Genomic DNA, 24736 nt, shown 5'->3' on the forward strand with positions numbered 1-24736 from the left:
CAGCTGTCCAGGTTTAGGATTTCTGTGGTTTCCCTCAGTCACTTAAAGGCTAGGCTGATTTCCTTCGCCATAACTAGCTTGCTTTTAATTTCTAATGACCTCAACACCAGTGGGGTGTTAAACCAAAATCTTCCTTTTTCCCTATATGAGACAAAATATTGCTATAAAAAGATGCAGAGGATTTTCTGACTCAGTTGGTATTCAGCAGATTTGTTAGAAAATAATGTGAAATACATTAGAGTCTGTTGGTATAGTTTCCTGTTAAACCCTGGGAAGTTGGTCAATATTTGGTGTAGGACTGCTTACTGCAATTTTTTCTGTGCATTGTATATGACAGAGTCAAATTCCTGTCGAGATATTTCGTGTTTTTCTGTGATTTCCCTTAATTCACACACTGGCACAATGCCTTTAACCAAGGCCATGATTAGCTTAATCTCCTTAGGGAGTCTTCCAGTTTTTTGTTCTTGTGGCTTTTCCCTCCTGATCATGAGGCAATGTAAGAGACATCTATTTCCCAATACAATCTCCGCAGGCCCCGTTCTGATGCCTTCCCTGCATGTTAGTTAATCCCCTTGATTCACAGAATTGATGTTGCATTTTTCTCTTTGTTTGCAAATTGATTAATGATGTTAGACATGTTTCACCTAATCTTAAAAAGCAGAATTTGAAGGAGATAGGATTTTGATGTGGTGGCATTTGACAGTTTCTCTGTTCCTTTATGAAAAGTCAAGAAATTTAGAGGCCTTCCATTGTGAAACCAGGCAAGATGGTGCTAAGGTAAGAAATCGGATTCATTTGGGGAGGGGGGGGGGGGGGGGGCAATTCAGATCCTTATTCAGCTGTCCAGGTTTAGGATTTCTGTGGTTTCCCTCAGTCACTTAAAGGCTAGGCTGATTTCCTTCGCCATAACTAGCTTGCTTTTAATTTCTAATGACCTCAACACCAGTGGGGTGTTAAACCAAAATCTTCCTTTTTCCCTATATGAGACAAAATATTGCTATAAAAAGATGCAGAGGATTTTCTGACTCAGTTGGTATTCAGCAGATTTGTTAGAAAATAATGTGAAATACATTAGAGTCTGTTGGTATAGTTTCCTGTTAAACCCTGGGAAGTTGGTCAATATTTGGTGTAGGACTGCTTACTGCAATTTTTTCTGTGCATTGTATATGACAGAGTCAAATTCCTGTCGAGATATTTCGTGTTTTTCTGTGATTTCCCTTAATTCACACACTGGCACAATGCCTTTAACCAAGGCCATGATTAGCTTAATCTCCTACCTATCTCTAACAAATCGACTGCTTAATTTCTGTTGATACCTATACCATAGGAATATTAAATCTTAATCATCATTCTATTCTGTTTATTGTATTGGGCTGTTAAAGATAAATGTGTGTGTGTGTGCATGTAGGAAGTATTGACAATTTTTTTCTAGATTTTCATGCTATGGCAGATGATCACTGATAATACTTCAGAATCCTTTTTACCATTTTTTAGTCTAAAATGTGTTGGTATCTAAACTTTCTGTTGATGTACTCATTGCTAAATTTAATTCTGCTGGGGCATTTCAAGCCAATAAGTTGTTCATGTTTTCATTGTCTTTTTCATAAGTGAGTGCCAAGTAGTGTACCTAATAATGCTTTTAACCATATCTGCCATTTTCTTCTCATGTAACTCCTTTTGGGGTAGTATCATTCAAAGTGTTAAAAAATTCAGCAAGTGCAGTTTGCTTCATGAAATGTGCATGGAAGAAACGCTCAGCTCTTCTGTTTGAATGTCGTTTGCTAAAGTGGGTTCAGTTAGTGACACTGAAAATTTTATTTTTATATAAAATTGTATTAACACTTGTAGCAAGGACCAGATGAATATGTAATTAAATTTTTCAGGAGTCTGGAGAGAAACCTGAGACTATGTCACACAAAGATGCTGCGATGTTTCCTCTTATAGCAAGTGTTGCTCTTTTTGGTTTGTACATCTTCTTCCAGGTTAGTTTACTAGGAATGGTACAGAAAAATTATGTCTTGTTTACTAGAAGTACAATTTTGATGGATACGTTTTTCTGATATGTCAGATGAAGGTGAACTTTGTTTCAGATCTTCTCTAAAGAATACATTAACCTGTTGTTGACGGGTTACTTCTTCTTCCTTGGTGTCCTAGCTTTGTGCCATCTTTTGAGGTAATACATTATTGTTATTGTTAGGTATCTTGTAAAGTAGGCAGTATGTTTGCTTGCTAATGTTTTTGAGTGCAACAGAGGTTAAATATAGGATGCTACCAATGTGTTTATTATCACTGTAATCATGTTCATATGCTGGCTCTTAACTGGATAGATTTCAGCACCAGACCACAGGAAACCTTTGCAAAATCATATATATATATATATATATATATATATGTGTGTGTGTGTGTGTGTGTGTGTGTGTGTGTGTGAGAACTTTTTAAAATAAACACAATGCTGTCAAAAATGCTCCAGTGACTGTAAAACATACCATCTGGGCTATGGCAAAATCCTAGGTCTGCAGCAGAAAATGCCAAAGATAAAAATCAAAGGGCCTACAGATGAAATTGGTGTTATTACAAAGAAAGTATTTCAGGGAATCTTGTTCTTGATACTTAAAACACCTCTCCAGTTGTTTTTCTACTATTGCTGGTAGAAGCACAGTATCATGACATCTAATTTCACACTAGCATCATTTCCTTGTGCCAACACCCAACACTTTCAGATTCATGTCTTTCCTGCTGCTTACAATACTCAACACATCTTCAACAAAAGAAGCTGTATTAAATAGGACCCAAAACACACTTGAGGCATAAAAGTATTGCCAACCTATTGATGTATACTTCTTTAGGCAATATAAGTCCTAAATTATTACTACAATGTGAAAAACCACAAGTGAAGTCATACAACCACAATTTTGTCATCAAACATCACTCTGTGCTATACAGTCAGCTTCCTGAACTGAAGTACAGGCCTGTGTTACTACATGCTTGGCAAAAGGCAGGATATGAAATTAATATACTAACATCACCATTTGAAAAGGTAATTAGTGTGACGTTTGATACTGGACTGTTTGAGTGCAAAGGTGATGTTGAACTTGAAAAAAGTGGCTTTAGTCAGATATGCTTTATGTTCTGTTGGACTGTGCTTTGATCACTTCAATGACATCCCATTCCAGCACTAAAACTGAATAGCTGTGCAACACTATCAGATCAGTAGAATTTTTGTCAGAGAGTGAAATTATTTTAAGCATAGGGGAGTAAGTACTGCAATAAGTCCTAACACTGAAATAATGTATATGTGTTTTTGGGCGTGTTCTATTGATATTTGGTATTGTGCATTAGCAAAGTTCCTCTGAGAGACCTGAATAGGTAATCGTTCAAAAGTCTCACATGGTAAGATGCACAGTTTTGCATGTGTGACTCATACCAGTTTTGGGTGTAGTTCTGTGTGTTCAAGGTCTTCCTCTTTTAAACATCAGTGAACTTCCCATGAAAACAATAGAGGGAAAGATGTGCATTAATTTTTACCCAAAATCAAAAAGTTCTTCAAAAATAAGGAACAGTTGTTAACTAATTTAAACGTAAAGATGGATACCACTAATGATGCCTTAAAGGCTGAATTAAGTGACAAATGTAAAACTAAATCTTCAAACTGATATATTGAAAAATTCTATCAGGTTGACGGAATGCGGTGTTCTTGTTGGTTCGTCAATGAAAAGTTCGTTCATGGGCTGTAACTTCAGGATATTAATTCCTACACATTGTTCCACCATACTGAGAAGCTGGGGCTTGGTTTTCTCAAATTCTGCAGTTGTTGCTGGAAGCAAGGAGTGCAGCAAAACAACCAGTTTCAAAAATAAATGACACTTTCAAATTAACATGATGTATATTCATACTCTCAAATACAGTTACTGTTCATATTAATACCTCATTATTGGGACTCAGTTTGAAATGACAAACTGACAACTCGAATTAAAAAATCAGTATGAATACATATTTAACAGACAATGAGATTATTCTTTTGTTCTTCATGACGTCATCAGTATTGTCACAGCACACTCTTTTCCATGGTGTGTGTTTCAAAGGCAAAACAACACAGCACAGAATAACTGAATGACCAGCAGGTACCGCAAGTCATGGTAAAGCAGTAACTTCTGTTCCATCTAGAAGTTGCGTGGGGTCTATCCATTTACCCATGTACATACAGAAACAATAACAAAAACTTTCAAACCGTTTTTTATCCTAAATTATTTAACTAATAAAAATACTTTGTGTCACAACCATCATTCTTTGGTTAGTCAGACAATGGGTGATGACCAAAGTGTCATATTACACCACATATCCCCACTCATAGATGGATATCACCACAATCAGTGAATTTAAACCAATAATAGTCGTAAGTAATTTTAAAAATTTCTTTTTGTAAGATTAGAAATAGGAAACTAATTCCCTATTCATTGTGAACCTTTAATTGCATTGACTTGCAGTTCTACACATTAGCAACTTATGTAATCCCACTTTAAACTCTCTACGTATGGCACTACAAAAAATTCAAATCTTGACCTTAGATCATTGTCGTGCTACTTCAGTTCATCTGTATGCACATAGCTAACCACAAAGATGGCTATTCTCATTTTATTCAATTAAATAAGGATTAGCAAATACAGTTTTTCTTCTCAGTGCAAATAAAGAAAGAGCGAGTTCATAGTACTAAATAAGTTATCCATTTCATCCGGAAGCTGCCTGTGCATTACTTGTATTCATCTTCACCAGTATCCCATTCTTCATTTCTCCAGGTGTTTCATATAAGCCTAACTATACATGTTAGTCACACTGATCTTTGTTACAACAACACATTACGAAGATATACCAATCTTCATCAGATATTTCCAGCTAATAAATTGGATTTACACAAAACCCTTACAAAATATAATAAGATGTAAAGATGTTATTTGTTATTGTGGTCTTCAGTCCTGAAACTGGTTTGATGGAGCTCTCCATGCTACTCTATCCTGTACAAGCTTCATCTCCCAGTACCTACTGCAACCTACATCCTTCTGAATCTGCTTAGTGTAGTCATCTCTTGGTCTCCCTCCATCGTTCTTACCCTCCACACTGCCCTCGAATACTAAATTGGTGATCCCTTGATGCCTCAGAACATGTCCTACCAACCGATCCCTTCTTCTGGTCAAGTTGTGCCACAACCTTCTCTTCTCCCCAATCCTACTCAATACCTCCTCATTAGTTATGTGATCTACCCATCTAATCTTCAGCATGCTTCTGTAGCACCACATTTCGAAAGCTTCTATTCTCTTCTTGTCCAAACTAGTTATCGTCCATGTTTCACTTCCATACATGGCTACACTCCATACAAATACTTCCAGAAATGACTTCCTGACACTTAAATCTATACTCGATGTTAACAAATTTCTCTTCTTCAGAAACGCCTTCCATGCCATTGCCAGTCTACATTTTATATCCTCTCTACTTCGACCATCATCAGTTATTTTGCTCCCCAAATAGCAAAACTCCTTTACTATTTTAAGTGTCTCATTTCCTAATCTAATTGCCTCAGCATCACCCAACTTAATTCGATTACATTCCATTTTTCTCGTTTTGCTTTTGTTGATGATCATCTTATATTCTCCTTTCAAGACACTGCCCATTCCATTCAACTGCTCTTCCAAGTCCTTTGCTGTCTCTGACAGAATTACAATGTCATCGCGAACCTCAAAGTTCTTATTTCTTCTCCATGGATTTTAATACCTACTCCAAATTTTTCTTTTGTTTCCTTCACTGCTTGCCGAATATACAGATTGAATAACATCGGGGAGAGGCTACAGCCCTGTCTTACTCCCTTCCCAACCACTGCTTCCCTTTCATGTCCCTCGACTCTTACAACTGCCATCAGGTTTCTGTACAAATTGTAAATAGCCTTTCACTCCCTGTATTTTACCCCTGCCACCTTCAGAATTTGAAAGAGAGTACTCCAGTCAACATTGTCAAAAGCTTTCTCTAAGTCTACAAATGCTAGAAACGTAGGTTTGCCCTTCCTTAATGTAGCTTCTAAGATGAGTCGTAGGGTCAGTATTGCTTCACGTGTTGCAACATTTCTACGGAATCCAAACTGATCTTCCCCGAGGTCAGCTTCTACTAGTTTTTCCATTCGTCTGTAAAGAATTCGCGTTAGTATTTTGCAGCTGCGACTTATTAAACTGATGGTTCGGTAATTTTCACATCTGTCAACACCTGCTTTCTTTGGGATTGGAATTATTATATTCTTCTTGAAGTCTGAGGGTATTTCGCCTGTTTCATACATCTTGCTCACCAGATGGTAGGGTTTTGTCAGGACTGGCTCTCCCAAGGCCGTCAGTAGTTCCAATGGAATGTTGTCTACTCCCGGGGCCTTGTTTCGACTCAGGTCTTTCAGTGCTCTGTCAAACTCTTCACGCAGTATTGTATCTCCCATTTCATCTTCATCTATGTCCTCTTCCATTTCCATAATATTGTCCTCAAGTACATTGCCCTTTTATAGACCCTCTATATACTCCCTCCACCTTTCTGCTTTCCCCTCTTTGCTTAGAACTGGGTTTCCATCTGAGCTCTTGATATTCATATTAGTCGCGCTCTCTTATCTCCAAAGGTCTCCTTGATTTTCCTGTAGGCAGTATCTATCTTACCCCTAATGAGATAAGTACAACCTCTGGTTTACTCAGTTTATCCATGTCCCATCTCCTTAAATTCCCACCTTCTTGCAGTTTCTTCAGTTGTAATCTACAGTTCATAACCAATAGATTGTGGTCAGAGTCCACATCCGCCCCTGGAAATGTCTTACAATTTAAAACCTGGTTCCTAAGTCTCTGTCTTACCATTATATAATCTATCTGATACCTTTTAGTATCTCCAGGCTTCTTCCATCTATACAGCCTTCTTTTATGATTCTTGAACCAAGTGTTAGCTATAATTAAGTTGTGCTCTGTGCAAAATTCTACCAGGCGGCTTCCTCTTTCATTTCTTACCCCCAATCCATATTCCACCTACTACATTTCCTTCTCTCCCTTTTCCTACTACCGAATTCCAGTCACCCATGACTATTAAATTTTCGTCTCCCTTCACTATCTGAAAAATTTATTTTATTTCATCATACATTTCTTCAATTTCTTCGTCTGCAGAGCTAGTAGGCATATAAACTTGTACTACTGCAGTAGGTGTGGGCTTCGTGTCTAACTTTGCCACAATAATGAGTTCACTATGCTGTTTGTAGTAGCTTACCCACATTCCTATTTTCCTATTCATTATTAAACCTACTCCTGCATTACCCCTATTTGGTTTTGTGTTTATAACCCTGTAGTCACCTGACCAGAAGTCTTGTTCCTCCTGCCACTGAACGTCACTAATTCCCATTATATCTAACTTTACCCTATCCATTTCCATTTTTAAATTTTCTAACCTACCTGCCCGATAAGGGATCTGACATTCCACACACTATTCCATAGAACGGCAGTTTTCTTTCTCCTGATAACGGCAGCCTCTTGAGTAGTCCCCGCCTGGAGATCCGAATGGGGGACTATTTTACCTCTGGAATATTTTACCCAAGAGGATGCCATCATCATTTAATCATACAGTAAAGCTGCATGCCCTCAGGAAAAATTACGGCCATAGTTTCCCCTTGCTTTCAGCCGTTCGCAGTACCAGCATAGCAAGGCCGTTTTGGTTATTGTTACAAGGCCAGATCAGTCAATCATCCAGACTGTTGCCCCTGCAACTACTGACAAGGCTGCTGCCCCTCTTCAGGAACCACACGAAGTCATACTTTCAAAATATGCACCCACAATGATTTATTGGTTGTATGCAAAGATTTGATCATATTTGTCAATGGTCTTTTCGTTCTTTACACCACCACAATTTTATGACATTGTAGTCACTGCTAACAACCGAGAGCAGTTACATTTTTGGAACATCTATTCACCTGATATATTCCTTCATAATTACAGTCTTCCTTAAGAACAGCATATAGAGCTCACACATTCATCTCATTATTAATTAATTTCTAATCTAATATATTTTACCACTAAAATTAGGATGTGTTCCTAGGAGGGTTGTACTAAAAGTAAGGTTCCCAATGAGCTACAGCCTCGAGGTAAGGTACTAGGCTCAATCCGACAACAGTGCCGTGGACAGTGGTTCCCAGACTCTCGAGCCTGTCCGTCTGTGATTTGCTACGTCGCTCAGTGTTGGATTGGCAGCCTTCAGAGACAGAAGTGTTGATCGCCACTCTTGCCAATGTGAGGTTCGAGCAGTAATCCTGTTTCTCCACCCGAGGAAGTTACTGCCCTTAGAGATTCAGCAGGATTTTGCAGAGAGTGGCACAGAAGTTCAGAACGAAGAACGGAGTGGAAGACCGCCGGTTTCAGATGTGATTGTCTAGAAAATCAACAGCGAGCTGCCCAAAGATTGGAGGGTCACTGTCCATGAACTTGCTGAATGCATTGCTGAAGCTGATCATGGCACAATTGTAAGAACGTTAAGAGAAACATTGGGTTACCACAAGATGGGTGCTCTCTTGGTCCCCTGGATGCTGACTGACGGACACAAGGAGCAGCAACGCCTTGACTGTGCTCGCAAGTTTCTTCCACATTAAGAGGGGGGAGGCAACAAGAAAAAGTTATGTCACTCTTATCGTCACAGGAGTGTTTCATTACATCCCAAAAACAAAACAACATCCCAAAAACAAAACAACAATAATTCGTCAATGACGTCACTCTGGTTCACAGCTACCAAAGAAATTCAAACAAACACAGTTGGCAGGAAAGGTTATGGCGACTGTGTTTTGGGATGGGAAGGGGGTATTCCTCATAGATGTCATGCAACTGGGATGACAATAAACTCGGACAGACATTGTGCAACATTGACCAAGCTCGGGCGAGCAATCCAGAATCGCTGGAGAGGATGACTGAAGGGAGTAGTGCTTCTTTACGACAACTCTCGCCCCCCACGTCGCTCGTCAAACACAGGAGGTTTAGAAGAAATTTCGGTGGACTGTTATGCCCTGTCCCCTGTACATTCTGGACTTTGCACCCAGCGATTATCACCTCTTCCCCAAGCTAAGGGAACACTTAGGTGGCAAATGCTTAAAGAGCAACAATGAAGTCCAGGCAGAAGTCGCACACTTCCTGAATGGGTTGGCAGGAGATATCTTTGACTTAGGAATACAAAAGCTGTAGCACCGTTTTCAAAAGTGTGTCAAAAAAAATAGAGACATTGTTGACTTTTGGTACAAGCCTCATATAATTTGTAACATTGAAGTGAGCCTCAAAATTTTAGTATTCTACTTCTGTAGAACTACCAATGACATCACCTTCCCCCAAAGGATTTTTTGTAGATCACATAACCTTTCACAAAGTGGTGATGTCCCTATGTATTTTCTTCCTTTTCTCACTCGAGGTAAAGGTCCTTTCTCGATAAACGTACCTTGTTCAGTACACCATATAATGAGAGATATATTATTATAAAGAGAATGCTGTGCACTTATATAAAGGGTACTGCATCCTGTTTATAATCATGTACCTCTCTTCTATCCTTTCTACTCTAGTGTTTTGAGGTAAACTTACCACTAATTTATTGTGAATCTATTCCTAATTGCTTGGTTTTCTTCCTTTGCCTTGTAAGTACTCCTCTACATTCCACTAAGTGCAACCAAAACATATATTATCTATTTATAGGAGTCTTTTAAAAAATTATCCATTTGTGCTGCTGTGAACCTTAAATGATATCGCCTGGACGCTAAAACTTCATGCAACGCAATCCAATTCTAGTAATTTTCATCTCTGCTCTTCTTCCCTCCTTGATGTGATATCGACATGTCATACTACTGGATTTGTATTTAAAAATATTTTTGTGGAGAATGTATATTGTTTCCACTTTATTACTACTATTAACTTCCTGTAGATAATTTTATGGAAGGATGTATTATTATACGCCGTATAGACAACACGATAAGTTTGACAGGCATCATGAATATACTATTATGCGTGAGCTTTCAGCCAAAGCCTTATTCAGAAAGGGAAAAAAGACACACATGTTCACACGAGCAAGCACACTTCATGCACGCATGACCATTATCTCCTGCCACTATGGCTAGAATGTAGCTGCGTCGTGTTGAACGGAAGCAGCAATCCAGAGTGGGTGGGAAATGAGGAAAAGTAAAAGTTTATGGGTGGGGGGAAGGATGTAGGTGTTGCATGGTGGAGTGTACAGCAACTAGTTCAAGGTAAGAAGACAGGATTGCCAGGTTCAGCAGGCTCCGGAGGTAAGGAGGGAGGAAGGGTGATGAGAATAGGGAGTGGATAAAGGAGAGGAGCAGAGAAGGGTAAAGGACTGAGGATTGCATTGCCACAGAGCGGTGCATGACGACGGTGATGTGACAAGAGTTGGAAAGAGGTGGTAGGATAGAGAGAGCAGAAACTGTTGGGTGGGGGTGTGGGACAGTATGGTAGGTGGAGGCAGGGATGTTTTCAGGAGATGAGACTGCTGTAAGGATAACCCCCATCTGCACAGTTCAAAATAGCTTGTGGTGGTTGGTGGGATCCAGATGGCCCAGGTTGTGAAGTAGTCATTGAAATCAAGTTTATTATTTCCAGCTTCAGATTGTGCTACAGGGTGGTCCACTTCGCTCTTGGCCACAGTTTGACAGTGGCCATCCATCCTGATGGACAGCTACTCCTCTCCTTTCCCACTCCCCATCTCCCCTCCTCTTCCTTCCCCTACATCCTCCTCACACTGCACCTGGGGCAGTCTTGTCCTGCTACAATGTAGTCCCTGCATGCTCCACCAGACAGTGCTAACTTCTCTCTCCCCTCTTGTACCCTGCTATTTTCCCCCTGGATTGCTGCTTCCATTAGATGCAACACAGTTGCATTATGGCCAGAGATAGCAGTCAAGTGTGTGAGGTGTGCTTTCTTGTGTGTGTGTGTGTGTGTGTGTGTGTGTGTGTGTGTGTGTGTGTGTGTGTGTGTGTGTGGTCCGAAAGCTCATATCTAAAACAGTCTTTTCATCATGCTTGTCAGCAGCTCAAGTTGCCTTCTTTGCAGTGACTAACAATCCCTCCTTTCCACAGTATTGTTGATATTTCAGCCTGGACTTTCCATTGTTTTACAACCTTCTATTGATGTTGCATTATTTGGATGTTGCATTATTTGGATGTTCCAGGTAGGATAGTAAAAGAAAATGTAATTTAAAGAAGGTATGATGGTAAAGATAAATAATAGTTATTCATTTATTGAAATGTCAACTAATATAGGCATTAGGGTGACAATATTCCACACAAAACCTTTTCTTTCATCTTTGTTTCCAGAAATATTTAAAATCAGTATTTATGTAACATAATTTCCAAGTATAAATGTATAGTTAAATCTGTCTTTCAGTGAGTAATCATTTTCTGAGTGGATAGATTTGACAGGTCTCGCACCTAAGTCTTCCAGAGGGATATGATTCCTGCAACAGGGATTGGGATTGGCATAGGGATGGACTAGGATGTTGGGGATGTTGGGTTGCTGACAGAACACCACTTTGGAGGGCTGGCAAGGATGCAAGTTAGTATGTCCTTCATTTTAGGACATGGTGATAGATAATCAAAGCCCTGACAAAGGACGTGGTTCAGTTGTTCTAGTCTCAGGTGGTATTGGGTGATGCAGGATGTGCTCCTTTGTAGCTGTTTCTTGTGGGTGGTGTGAGGATCCGCGGTAATAATCATGCATACTGCAAACATTATTGAACCAATGTGCTTAATTAATTCCGGGTTGTGTGGTGTCCAGTTGAGGTTATGTTCTATCTATGTTCCCAAGAAAGTAAGTTTTCATATCTTGTATTCAGTTGTTTGAGAAACAATGTGGTGTTCTGTGAGGAGCACTGAACTAATGTACTAAGTCTTGTCTAGATTCAGCTTTGAACTACGTGTTGAAATTTGCGAGTGTTTCGTTTACTGCCTTGTCAGTAAGGGTACAAGTACTATTTTTTATTTGTTTACTTGTCTCTCTTACAAAAAGTAAAAAGTTGCATCTTCAGAAATTGCAAGTGCAAGATCATGATCATTTATATGTATTGGAAACAACAGAGGACACTGAATCAAACATTAAACTGCTGTGCCATTCTGCAATATGTTAACTTTTGCATTAGGGTGTTATGATTCAAACAATGAAAATCCTAAGCAAACTCTCAAAATGTTCCCAATTTCAGATTTATTGACTGTAGTATTCCATCTGTCTGTGTAAATATAACATATTCTGTTAAGTCATTTTTACTACTGAGTATGTTTTTATATATTAAGGTAATATAAAGTTTATTGTGGCCTGTGTGGTTTGCCTGCTAAATGATTAAAACCATTATGGTTCTTTTATTCTTCTTTGCATTAATTAATCTGTATTAGCCAGCAGCATTGACCTGTACCTATATTTTCTTTAATAAGTGATGTACTTGTGCTAAAAACTAATCACTTAGCTTTGGTAATTAGGATGTTGATACAAAATGATCCCACTGTCTTGCATGTTTGTGCAAATGGGGTAGTGCCTTAGAACCTTTCTCATCGAGCTACTGGCAAGCAGATTTATGTTCTGCTTAATGGCTAGCTGCCTCATTATTACATTAAACTAAAGGGCAACTGTACATGTTTTATATACTGAGGACAGGTGCGATGCTGATGTATCTCACAGTGATATATACATAGCCAAAGAATTCAGATTATTTAATGTGTGAGTATCCATTAATTGGAGTACTGAGGCTTAAACTTTCATTTGGATAAAATTCTACATTTACATGCGTAATGATGTAATTATCTGTGGTTAGCAAAGTCATCATGATGTCACAGTTGAAAGAACGTCTTGTGCATGAATTTTAGTTGAAATTTCTGTTTGTTGTGTGTGCTATATTGATTACTATGCACATGCTGGCCATTCTCAAGATTAATATTGAGTGAGTGATTTCAAATACATAACAGACCCCAGGGTTAAAGGGCACACAATTCTGTTTCTTATGTAGTTGTGCTATTATTAGTGTTATTTCATCCATACTACCTTAAGAGCTGACTCATTTATCCAATTAAACACTGCTTTGAAGTTGGTTGCTCGTATGAGTAGGTCCTTTGCCAGCAGCTTCGTCAGTATTGTGTGTAAACGCAGCAGTGGCTGGACAGCAAGGGTGTTTGGTGTGCATGACTTCTAGTTTAGTGTAGAGAAGTCAGTCGGCTTCAGTTATGACATATCTTTCTATGTTGAAGAGATTTAGGACCTGATTGAACCAGACAAAGGCATTGAAACTGGATTCTCAAACCATTAAAAGGTAGCTACATATATCTGTTGCATGATGTGCTTCAGAGCTCTAGGAGGAGGCTGAGAATGAATTCTGTTAGCGTCCGGTTCTAATTGTGACAGATGATCCTTCACTGTTTCTGCAGAATGATAGTAGGTGGGTTCTTTGTTAAGCTACCTTGCTGTTGAAATAGATTTTTATGCAAAAAGGTCCATGTCCCTGGCCCTTTTAAATCCTTGAGAAAGAGTACTTCTCTGTCCATTGGGTGTCATTGTCATTTACCAGAAATGTTAGTAATCAGCTTGCTGTATGAGTAAAAAAATCTCAATAACTCCACTGTTTACTAATTGAAACTGTTGTGTATAAATTATTTATAAAACAAAATATGCTTTGATGCAAGGAACAAATAAATCAATAACAATAAAAGCTAAATTTTGAAGTTTTATATCACACACCACATTCTGTGGTGATTTTAAGGAAAAGGAACAGCTGTAGTGGAAATAGCTGTGTAGATGTTGTCCCACTACAGTGTTTCAGCTAGGGTAGCCCTGAAAATGGCAGCTATAATACCTTTGTAGGTATTAAAATTCATGGAGACGAAGTAAAAACTTTGAGGTTCGCCGATGACATTGTAATTCTGTCAGAGACGGCAAAGGACTTGGAAGAGCAGTTGAACGGAATGGACAGTGTCTTGAAAGGAGGATATAAGATGAACATTAACAAAAGCAAAACGAGGATAATGGAATGTAGTCAAATTAAATCGGGTGATGCTGAGGGAATTAGATTAGGAAATGAGGCACTTAAAGTAGTAAGGGAGTTTTGCTATTTGGGGAGCAAAATAACGGATGATGGTCAAAGTAGAGAGGATATAAAATGTAGACTGGCAATGGGAAGGAAAGCGTTTCTGAAGAAGAGAAATTTGTTAACATCGAATATAGATTTATGTATCAGGAAGTCGTTTCTGAAAGTATTTGTTTGGAGTGTAGCCATGTATGGAAGTGAAACATGGACGATAACTAGTTTGGACAAGAAGAGAATAGAAGCTTTCGAAATGTGGTGCTACAGAAGAATACTGAAGATAAGGTGGATAGATCACGTAACTAATAAGGAGGTATTGAATAGGATTGGGGAGAAGAGAAGTTTGTGGCACAACTTGACTAGAAGAAGGGATCGGTTGGTAGGACATGTTTTGAGGCATCAAGGGATCACAAATTTAGCATTGGAGGGCAGCGTGGAGGGTAAAAATCGTAGAGGGAGACCGAGAGATGAGTACACTAAGCAGATTCAGAAGGATGTAGGTTGCAGTAGGTACTGGGAGATGAAGCAGCTTGCACAGGATAGAGTAGCATGGAGAGCTGCATCAAACCAGTCTCAGGACTGAAAACAACAACAACAATACCTTCACATGAAAAACGTAGTTCTCACTTTCTCGATCCCCTCCCTTACTAAAAATACATTTAAGCTATTAAATGTTTTAGAAAAAGTTAGATGATCTTCATTGTAGTAAATGTGGTGTATAATGTTAGGTAAACTGCAAAATATCTAATTGGTTGCCAACTTTACTTTTTAAAAGCTGCAGAATATTGTACCTGAAAAAGATCCCGTCTTTCCTTCTCATCCAGTCCAGTAAGTCTCCCATGACCTGCTGTTCTGGGTGACTATTCCAAAATCTATTCCTTTTCCTAAACCACACCAGTCCATTCTTTCACCCCTCTTCCTTCCCCTTCAGCCCTTCTGCTGGAAGGAGGAGCCACTGACTCTGAAAGCTTGCATAAATGTAACATTATTTGTGTGTGTGTGTGTGTGTGTGTGTGTGTGTGTGTGTTTGTGTGTGTGTGTGTGTTTGTGTGTGTGTGTGTGTTTGTGTGTGTGTTTGTGTTTGTGTTTGTGTGTGTGTTTGTGTTTGTGTTTTTGTGTGTGTGTGTTTGTGTTTTTGTGTGTGTGTGTGGTGTTTGTGGTGTTTGTGTTTTTGTGTGTTTTTGTGTGTGTGTGTGTGTGTGTGTGTGTGTGTGTGTGTGTGTGTGTGTGTGTGTGTACGGTTGTTCTTCAGTTTGATACTTAATTATATAAGTTACAGTAAAATAGTCAAGAGCTAGTTGTAGTCCTAAATATGTTATAAAAAATTTGATTGAATGAGTTTAAAGTTTACGATGACATCATATAAATGAGTCATTTTGAATTGTTGAATTAACGAAATTTTCAAAACCGCTATAGGCCGTTCTTTGAACCAAGTATACCAGGCATAATCATGCCAAATTTCAGTTCAGTCAGTAGTGGATATGTGTACTGCCAGATTTTCACATATTACTATAGATTAAGTGTTATAAGACAAAAACTCATTTACAGGATAACTTTTTAAGACTGTATCCAAGAGGGAGCTTGAGAACATCAAAAATAACCTGTTAATCAGATAGAAGTGAAATTGAGATTTGTTTTCTCAAGGCATATTGTTAAAGTGGAGGAACCTACCAGTCACTGCAGTAAGAGAATTTCATTTGCTGACATAAGAAAGAACTGGTTCTGTCTGTGTATCTGCACTTTTCTTATTGAAAAATATAGTTGATGTAATTTGTTTAAGGTATTCATAACAGACTGGAAGCCATGTTCATTTCATTAAAGATGATTTTTCCTTTTGTATCATATAGAATACTTTGGTGTTGAATACATACCATTATGAAATTGATGTCTTCGTCATTGTTATATTGAATGTTTCGATTTTGTGTGTAAATTGTGTCATTTATTTACACCATACTAAATATTTTTGATTATTTTACAGTCCTGTGATCAGCTCTCTTGTGCCTGCAGCAATACCTAATATTCCATTCCATCTTCATTTTACTCGTGGTGGACCTGAAGCTTCTGAAGATATAATAAACTACCAGTTTTCCTCGCATGATGTTGTTTGCCTGATATTCTGTTCGATAATTGGAGCATGGTATCTTATCAAAAAGGTTAGTCTGCAGTTACAAATAGTTGCTAACAAAATAGTAGTGCAGCATTGAGTGGAAATCATTGAACACAAAACCAGTATCTGTCCCCCAAACACACAACTCTGAGGCAGTGACTGCATGAGAATGGTTATGTATGTGCATCATTTGAACCAAATGAGGCAAATACTTAAGATTTTAATTAAATTTAATTAATTAAAAATTAATCTAAGAAATGTAGCATGTTAGTTTCCAATTTATCATAGTAATTGAAGAAGTGCATCAGAAGATAAAGACAGGCTCCGTGAAAGACTGAGTAAATACTATCACTATTATGAAAAGGAAAGTTGCTTCTCACCATATACAGAGATGCTGAGTCGCAGATAGGCACAACAAAAAGACTGTCACAAAAAAGCTTTCAGTCAGTAACACACACACACACACACACACACACACACACACACACACACACACACACGAGACTGCAGTCTCAGGCAACTGGGGCGACACTGCCTGGTGTGACTCCAGTTGCCTGTGGCTGCAGTTGTGTGTGTGTGTGTGTGTGTGTGTGTGTGTGTGTGTGTGTGTGTGTGTGTGTGTGTGTTTTGATGAAGGCCTTGCAGGCCGAAAGCTTTATTTGTGGCAATCTTTTTGTTGTGCCTATCTGCAACTCGGCATCTCTGCTATATGGTGAGTAGCAACTTTCTTTTCATAATATTGTTACATTCCATCCTGGATTTTCCATTGTTTGAGTAAATATTTTCCATGGTGATCTAGGTACACTGAGCAGGAGTGAAAAACAGACAGCTGAAAATTAACGCATTGTGAGACAGCAGGAAACAGGAATGCAGTCATGAAAAGTTTTAAGTACTATGAAAGGAAAAAAAGGTGGAGGGAGGTACAAACAGAATTCTACTAGAGCAGCAGAGTACCAGATAAACAGAATTACCTTTGAGTAAAAGTTATTGGAAATTGAATCTAATATACAATGCAGAAATCATATAATCTAGTAAGAAAGAGACAAAGCAAATGACTTGCGTGTAAGAAATGTGGTAAAGCCACAAAACACAAGAAACAAACAGCAGTATGGAGGAGGCTGAAGGAAGGAATTCAACATTTGATGTATTGGAAGAATTGGAAAAAGTTGGCCCACAAATGCTTATTGAAAAACTGAAGAGGAAAGATCAGATTGGATATTTAAGAAAGAGATGGAGTAAACAAAATTGTCAGTTGCAGAAGTTTACCAGAAAGAAAGAGATATCTGTATTTCACAAACTAACTAAAGGTTAATGGGGCAAAAAGAAGATTGTTTCACAAATATTGAATTAATAATCTGATGTTATTTTGTATGTGGTATGGTAAATGGGCGATAAGTTGGGGTTAAATCCTGTGAAGATATTCCAGCACTTTGTTATTAGTCAATGGTTTTGTTCCTTTTATTCCAAAAATTTTGGTGTTTTACAGTTTATGCAACATTTTTGTAGCTAACAGTACAACTGTAAAGTTGGGTTTCCACATGCCAGAGATATATGCCATGACTTTAGTGTTGTATTGCATAATGCTATGTAACCTTGATGTCTGCTCTTAAATACTTTTAATATATTTTCCCAGCACTGGGTAGCCAACAATTTATTTGGCATTGCCTTTGCCATCAATGGTGTTGAACTGCTGCACTTGAACAATGTTGTCACTGGCTGCATCCTCCTGTGTGGTCTGTTTATCTATGACATCTTCTGGGTTTTTGGGACTAATGTGATGGTCACAGTTGCTAAATCATTTGAAGCTCCTATCAAACGTAAGTTACTATCTTCATTATTTCTCAAAGTTTAGATTTTGCTTAAAATGTTAATCAAATATGAGGAAAGACAAACATTTCCATGCAGCTAGTTTATGCATGGTGCATAAAGATACTTTGCTGGCTTTTCAATTACTGATTTTTTTCCTAGTGTTAAGTGCACAGTTGAACCATCCAATTGCACCCATCTGTGGTGACACGTAAGTCAGTATCACTGAGGCTGTTTGACTTTCCTCATATATTTTTTATCCTTTTCCTGGAGTTTCTGTTATTTCATTAGTTTTTGTAGTAAAAAAAGTTTTCTTCAAATAATTGTTCTGTTCACGAGTGTTGTTATTACAGTTGTATTTCCCCAAGACTTCCTGGAGCAAGGGTTAGCAGCTAACAACTTTGCTATGCTTGGATTAGGAGATATTGTAGTACCTGGTATCTTCATTGCATTGCTGCTACGGTTTGACAACAGGTATGTGTTATGTACAGTATCGTATATTTTTACTAGTTGTTTTGTTCTGTTGCATTAATAGAAAACATACACCTCAGTCCATAAGACTGTTCTGTATCTAGTTTACCTGTCTGGGATATGGAGGCTGAGTGATTTGTACTTTTGGAGGTGCCAAATTATTTTATCCCCAAATGGACACGGTGCTTTTACTATCCAATTTTATTCTGCACTTTTTTATAAACTTAAATTTTATATAAAACTGATACTACATTTAAGTGAACTTACTAAACTGTTTTACAGTAAAAAATACGTAACACAATTTTACTAAAAATCATGTAGATGAACAAAGTATTCAGTATTTGGTGCGTCCTCCTTTAGAAGTGGTCAGATCTTTAATGTTCTTTGGCATACCCATATTGTGTTTCTTCAGTATATTCTCCAATTCAGTTGTTGTGTGTCATTTCGTGACAACTTTTTTTCCATCAGTCTGGTCTTGTTTGTGCGTATATCTCCTTTTGCAATCTTCCTCTTTAGTCCTTGCCAGACATCTTCAATTGGATTGATGGCTGGTGAGTTTCCTAGCCATTCCAAAACGGGGGAAGTTCAGGCACCAGGTTGCAAGTCTTTTTTCACGTGACACCGCATTGGGCGACTTGCATGTCAGTGGTGGTGGTGGTGACGACGACAACAATGATGAAAAACACAACACTGCACCCATGGGTGGAGAAAATCTCCAACCCGCCAGGAATTGGACCCGGGTCCATTGCATGGTAGGCAATCACGTTAAACTCAGCTAAGCAGGTGGACTCATTTAAATATTGAGTCACAGATTTTAAGTAGTGGCATGGTGCAGAATTGTGCATAAAGATGAAGTAGAGTTTCAAGTAATAACCGGTAGCCAACGTATCTTGATGTGTCATCCCTTTCACGATATAAGTGTCTATTTCCTTTGCTACCTACTATAAAGCAAACCATCACTGATAGGAGATACTTGACTCGAACTGTGCAATCCTTCTGGAATTTTCATGGATCTTGCATCTCAAGAATTCCATTTTGTCTTGCAGAATTTGGGTACTAGTTTCATTAGGGAAGCAAACCTAAAATGAAATGTCATTACATTTGGAAGTCTCTGTTATCATAATAGAAAGAACAGGATAATATTGTAGTTTGTCTTGTTCCATTCACCAACAGTCCAATTTTTGTACTTTTTTGCCTTTTCTAGTCATTTTTGATTCATCAATGGGGTAGGCTTCTGTGTCTCAGCAGGATGACAGCATTGCACCCCATTCCATTGAACCTTCACTGCACAGAATGGGTAGGAACTCCACCATCCTCCAACATGTCCTTAGTCACTGATATTGTTTATTAGGTTTTCCATTGCCATTTGTATATTTTTGCTTATGTTTTAGGGGATGTAATGTATTTTTGAACACAGTTACCTTTCCACTGTGTTTCAAGGCTTTACTTATTTTTCAGTTTGTTGCTTATATTTCATACTGTGGATTGTCAAATTCCTTCAATATGAACAGTACCTCACTGACTATACTGACAGTGACTAGTACTTGGCCTTCTGTGGAGTGAGGGTTAGTACCTTCACCTGTATCTGAAAGTGTCAGTGAAACCATATTCAGACTTAAGGAACTCGTTGAAGGTTAAAAGATGGAACACATTGTGTAAAAATGTATGAAATGTGTAAAGTTCAACAATAATTGAAAAACTTGTCAATTTTTAGGATATAATATGCTATACCTAACTCGACAAAGGTAGTTCTGACAGCCACAAATATTCCACATCTCAGCAAACACTGATCTAAAAACTTGAATATATTATTGGTTGGGCATGCATTGTTGTCAAACAAACAATGTAAGCTTATTTACTATTCTACAATTCAGTGAAAATATGACACATGAATCAATGTTAAGTGTAGGGTGCTTCCAAACAAAATTTAAGGAGGGTGGGACATCAAACAGCCCGACTTTGAACAGGAGAGGCACCACAGGATGTTGTAATTTACACTGTTTATGTTTTTACAAATAAATTCATAAAACTTCGTCAGCATGACAAGAAAGGATTTTTTAAAAAGTGTGTGTAATTTCATCATTTTTCACTTGCTATTGGCTGCATTTGTTGCTGTAGGCACACTTTTCTTCATAAGTAAGAAGATTCTTCGATGAATTTTGCACAGCATACAAACCATACCTACAGGTGTATGAAACTCTAGAATTTATTTAATTTATGAAAAAATGAATGAGTGGTTACATTTCAAACTACACGTTTAGGAAAAAAAACTCAACTTTTATAATTATCTCAATTTTTACTATAGTTTTTAATATATTTGGAAAACTTTAGAGTTTCATACACCAGTAAGTATGCCTTGTATGCTGTCCAGGATTCATTGAAGAATCGCTTATGTATGAAGAAAAATGTACCTGTACCAACAAATGCAGCCAATAGTAAGTGAAAAAAATGATGAAATGTCACATGTAAAAAAAAAATTAAAAAAATATTTTGTTATGTTTTTGAACTTCCACTGCTATGAGTGTGAATCCTTCCTGGTCATGCTGACAGTTTTATGAATTTATTTGTAAAAGTCTAGACAGTGGAAATTAAAATGTCCTATGGTGCCTCTCCTGCTTCAACAATCGGCCCGTTTGACATCCTACACCCCCCCCCCCCCCCATTAAAAATTTCAGGAACTACATGGTGAGTACAATTTGGCACTGCACTGAAAATATATATTTGTGAAACATGAATATGAGTTTGTGTGCAATTTGCTGTAACTGTTTCCATAATGATTATGCACAGTTGCAAGTACAGCTTCCCTATTTCACACTGCAAGGTCTTGGAAAGATTACTTGTATGAAGTCATAAGAAAACTTCATATAAAAGGTCAAAGCAACTTCCTTTCCTTTGGTTATGCTTGTTAGGACAAGACCGCAATCATGAAGCATGGAGGCGGCACCAGACAGAATATTATTTTTAATTTATAGTACTATTGTTTACTCATAGTTATTATATATTGGATATTCTCATGCATACTAGTAAAACTGGCCTTTGTTAAAGGTAAATATTGTTTTATCAGTTCTGTTTTACCTTGTGATGTTTCAGCTTGAAAAGAAATTCTAACACATATTTCTATGCAACATTTGTTGCATACTTCCTTGGACTCATGGCTACAATATGTGTAATGCATATATTCAAGCATGCACAGCCTGCATTGTTGTATCTTGTTCCTGCCTGCTTAGGAACCCCGTTGTCTCTAGCTCTTGTGAAAGGTGACATCAAGGCAATGTTTCAGTGAGTATTCTTAGTTATTTCTCGATTACGTCAAGTAAAATCTGTGTATTTCATGTTCCCCAAATATGGGAATTAGTGGCTGTAGGCCTACTTGAATTAAAGTTCTTCTTAATAGTAGCAAAATTGGTCGTAAATTGCATATGCCACTGGATATATATTACTTCAGAAATTTCAAGAGAAAAGCCTTAGTAAAATAGCTTCTCCTCAAATTTTCTCAAAACTCAAGACGTTAATACATCAGAAGTCGTATAACAGTAAATAATTACATATGTATATTTGGGTAATTCTAAAAGCGTCTGGTATAAAAGTATGTGTGGTAATACATTTATTGCTCACCAAACTGAGTGCAAATGGCCAAGTGCAGAATAAGTAAGCATATTATGGCGAATATACTGGAAATGGGCATACGCATGTTTGCTTTTGTCTCAGGGTCTTCAGTCGATATTTATCAATTTTTCTGATGTCTATCCAGCCCAAGTAGCTGGCTCCTGTATGAAGGGTGAGCTGTTGACAGTAGACGCTTGTGCTGACAAAACGTCTGAAAAATCATTAAGCAAGTGTTGGCCGAAAATCTTGAGACAAAACCCAAACAGGTAATACGTCAACAAATGACCTCAAAAGCCTCAACAATTTTGTACTGGAAATCTTGTAAATTTTGTGTACTTACTTGCCTTGAAAAGCTTGATTTTAAATTATATTAAGTGAAATATTGAATGTAATTAATTTAACTTATTTATTGAAGTGATTTAATTCACAATTTTCTTACTTTTTTGGTGTTATGAACTGACATTTTTACAGGTATGAAGACCACCCGTCGGAAAAACAACCAGAAGCTGCAGAAGATAAAACCAGTAAAAAAGAGAAATGATTTAAAAAAAAAAAAAGACGTGTATCTAAATACAGGTGCAGAGACATTTATTTCATTCCTGAACGCTACTTAATTTACGCACTTGAAAAGTCCTTTAAGCAGTGCTTAAGTACATTGAATCTAAAAATGTAAGGCAGAGATGACAGTATGCATTCAGGAAGCCAGAATTCCATAACTTCTTGAATGAAGACAACTGTCAAACTTTCAGTATTGAAAATGCACACAAGAGGTACAAAAAAGTTTTCAAATGTTTTCCAGTCTTTTGTACTTAGCAATTAGTACCTCTGTGAGTGAAAATGATTCCATGTAAATGCTTCCTTTTAATGTGACCTCTGAAACACAGCATCCTCAATGCTGTTGCCAAGTTTCAGTGGGTTTTGTAAAATTGTACAGCTGTGAAATTGACTGTGAATGCTATTGTTTATGGAATTTGTTTATATAATTTTACCATTAAAATTTTATGTACATCTACTCTTTCAATATTCAGTTACATGTAAATAGAAGGACAGCTTCACTAGAAACTGAAATCAGGTGGAATGATCCAAATAGCCTGCACAGGTTAACTGATACAAAAGTCCCTTGAATGTTACTGAAGAGCATCCTCAGAAATTGATTGTCCCAGAGGCAGGTAGTATGTTCATCATGCCCTTGCACGGTTTGGTCGCTGTGCAGTGAGTATCTCTAAGCTTAACAATATGTAGTTTCACCTGTTGCCCTGTCTTTGTTCATGTTGTGGTTGGAAGTAATTGCTGAAGATCATGTGCATGGGGCAGGTTTTACAATGAGGATAGGACATGATTTGGGAAAGACACAATATTGGTAGTATGAGGTATTGAAGTTCATGCGATATCATTTACTAAGCTCTTCTTGAAGTGGAGCTATAGTAGTCTGTGTTCCCCCCCCCCCCCCCCCCCCCAAATTTCTAACCTTCCTTATCTTCTGTCTATCTTCCCTAAGGAATGAACTTATGACTGGAATTTGACAAAAGATAAGGAAAGACTCAAGAAGCCAACTGAGACTGACCAACTAGTGTGGATCTGTCAACAGTGTGTCACTGAGTACGGACAGAAGTCAGCAATGAGGGAGAATGGTAGTGGAGATGCCGAAGCAAACAAACAGGCTCAGTGAGTAACCCAAGAGAGGAACAAAGACTTAGCAAAATGGAAACAATAAAAAACATTGAATTATGACTAGGAAGAGTATGAGATTACACCCCTGAAAGCAGGCCAACAGTGTGGTGGAACTTACAGTACTGCTGTGAGTACTTATAGTACTGCTTGGTCAGCAAGAGAGGCGTAGGTAGCACTGCACCAGGGTTGGATTAGTACTGTGTGACATGGTGAGGAGCATGCTCATGGCTGTAACAGCTTTGACTAGCAGCTATGGTTCATACAGTTCCATCTTTTCAGTGGATTTCAGTCGCTGAGCTGGGATACCAAAACATTCTCTCCTGAAGTGGGCATATAGCGGGAAGCATTAGGATGGTGATTGATGATGATGTGAATTTGTGGTATGATTTGTGTCCAAAAAAACAGCTGGTGGCCTTCTGGAGTTGAAATTATACCTGGAGCTGGGAGGCCCATCAGTGGTGGTGCAGTCAGTAGACATGGACAGAGTTGGTTGGTGTGACAGCACTCAAATCCCATGGTGTGTCAAATGTCTTAATGCACCACCATGAGTGGTAAACAACTTAGCTGTCACCCACATGTCTTTCTCCCCATATGAGTGTGTCCATACTGCTGTAAGCAGGGGGATTTTTCCAGGTATGCTGGGTTTGGGGTTCACAGTCCTGTGGGGCCAGGAGCTGGAGGAGAGTTCGTGGTTGCCCACATGGAGGAGCTCTGCTGGGCTCTGGTTGTGGATGGGAGTGGTCCTTCATGTACTCAGGAACACCATGAATGCTGCAGTTGTGGTGGTGGTGGTTCCCACTGCTTCCAATATTTGCTGCTGTAATATCCACACCATATGCTCTCCTTGGTTGATGGATGAAGTGGTGGACTAAAAAGGGTTCAAAAGCTGTCACCATGAATTTGGTCCCACTTTCTGACACATTGGTTCAGGGGAGCCCTTTGATGGCGAGAATCTGGGCAAGTGCGTTCATTGTGGCA

General features: G+C 38.3%; 1 protein-coding gene across 1 annotated transcript in view; it reads left to right on the forward strand.

The window, feature by feature from the left end:
* LOC126272782 (minor histocompatibility antigen H13) overlaps positions 1-23099 on the forward strand; it is a 48286-nt gene extending 25187 nt beyond the window's left edge. Inside the window, exons 2-8 of the mRNA XM_049975928.1 lie at positions 1884-1982; positions 2091-2173; positions 16076-16250; positions 17838-18021; positions 18364-18484; positions 21572-21760; positions 22559-23099. Coding sequence (XP_049831885.1) covers positions 1884-1982; positions 2091-2173; positions 16076-16250; positions 17838-18021; positions 18364-18484; positions 21572-21760; positions 22559-22628 — 921 coding nt within the window. The 3' untranslated portion in view covers positions 22629-23099. The remainder of the gene's footprint in view (positions 1-1883; positions 1983-2090; positions 2174-16075; positions 16251-17837; positions 18022-18363; positions 18485-21571; positions 21761-22558) is intronic.
* Positions 23100-24736: the final 1637 nt, after the last annotated feature.

The sequence above is a fragment of the Schistocerca gregaria genome, chromosome 5, assembly GCF_023897955.1.
Source record: "Schistocerca gregaria isolate iqSchGreg1 chromosome 5, iqSchGreg1.2, whole genome shotgun sequence".
Lineage (NCBI taxonomy): Eukaryota > Metazoa > Arthropoda > Insecta > Orthoptera > Acrididae > Schistocerca > Schistocerca gregaria.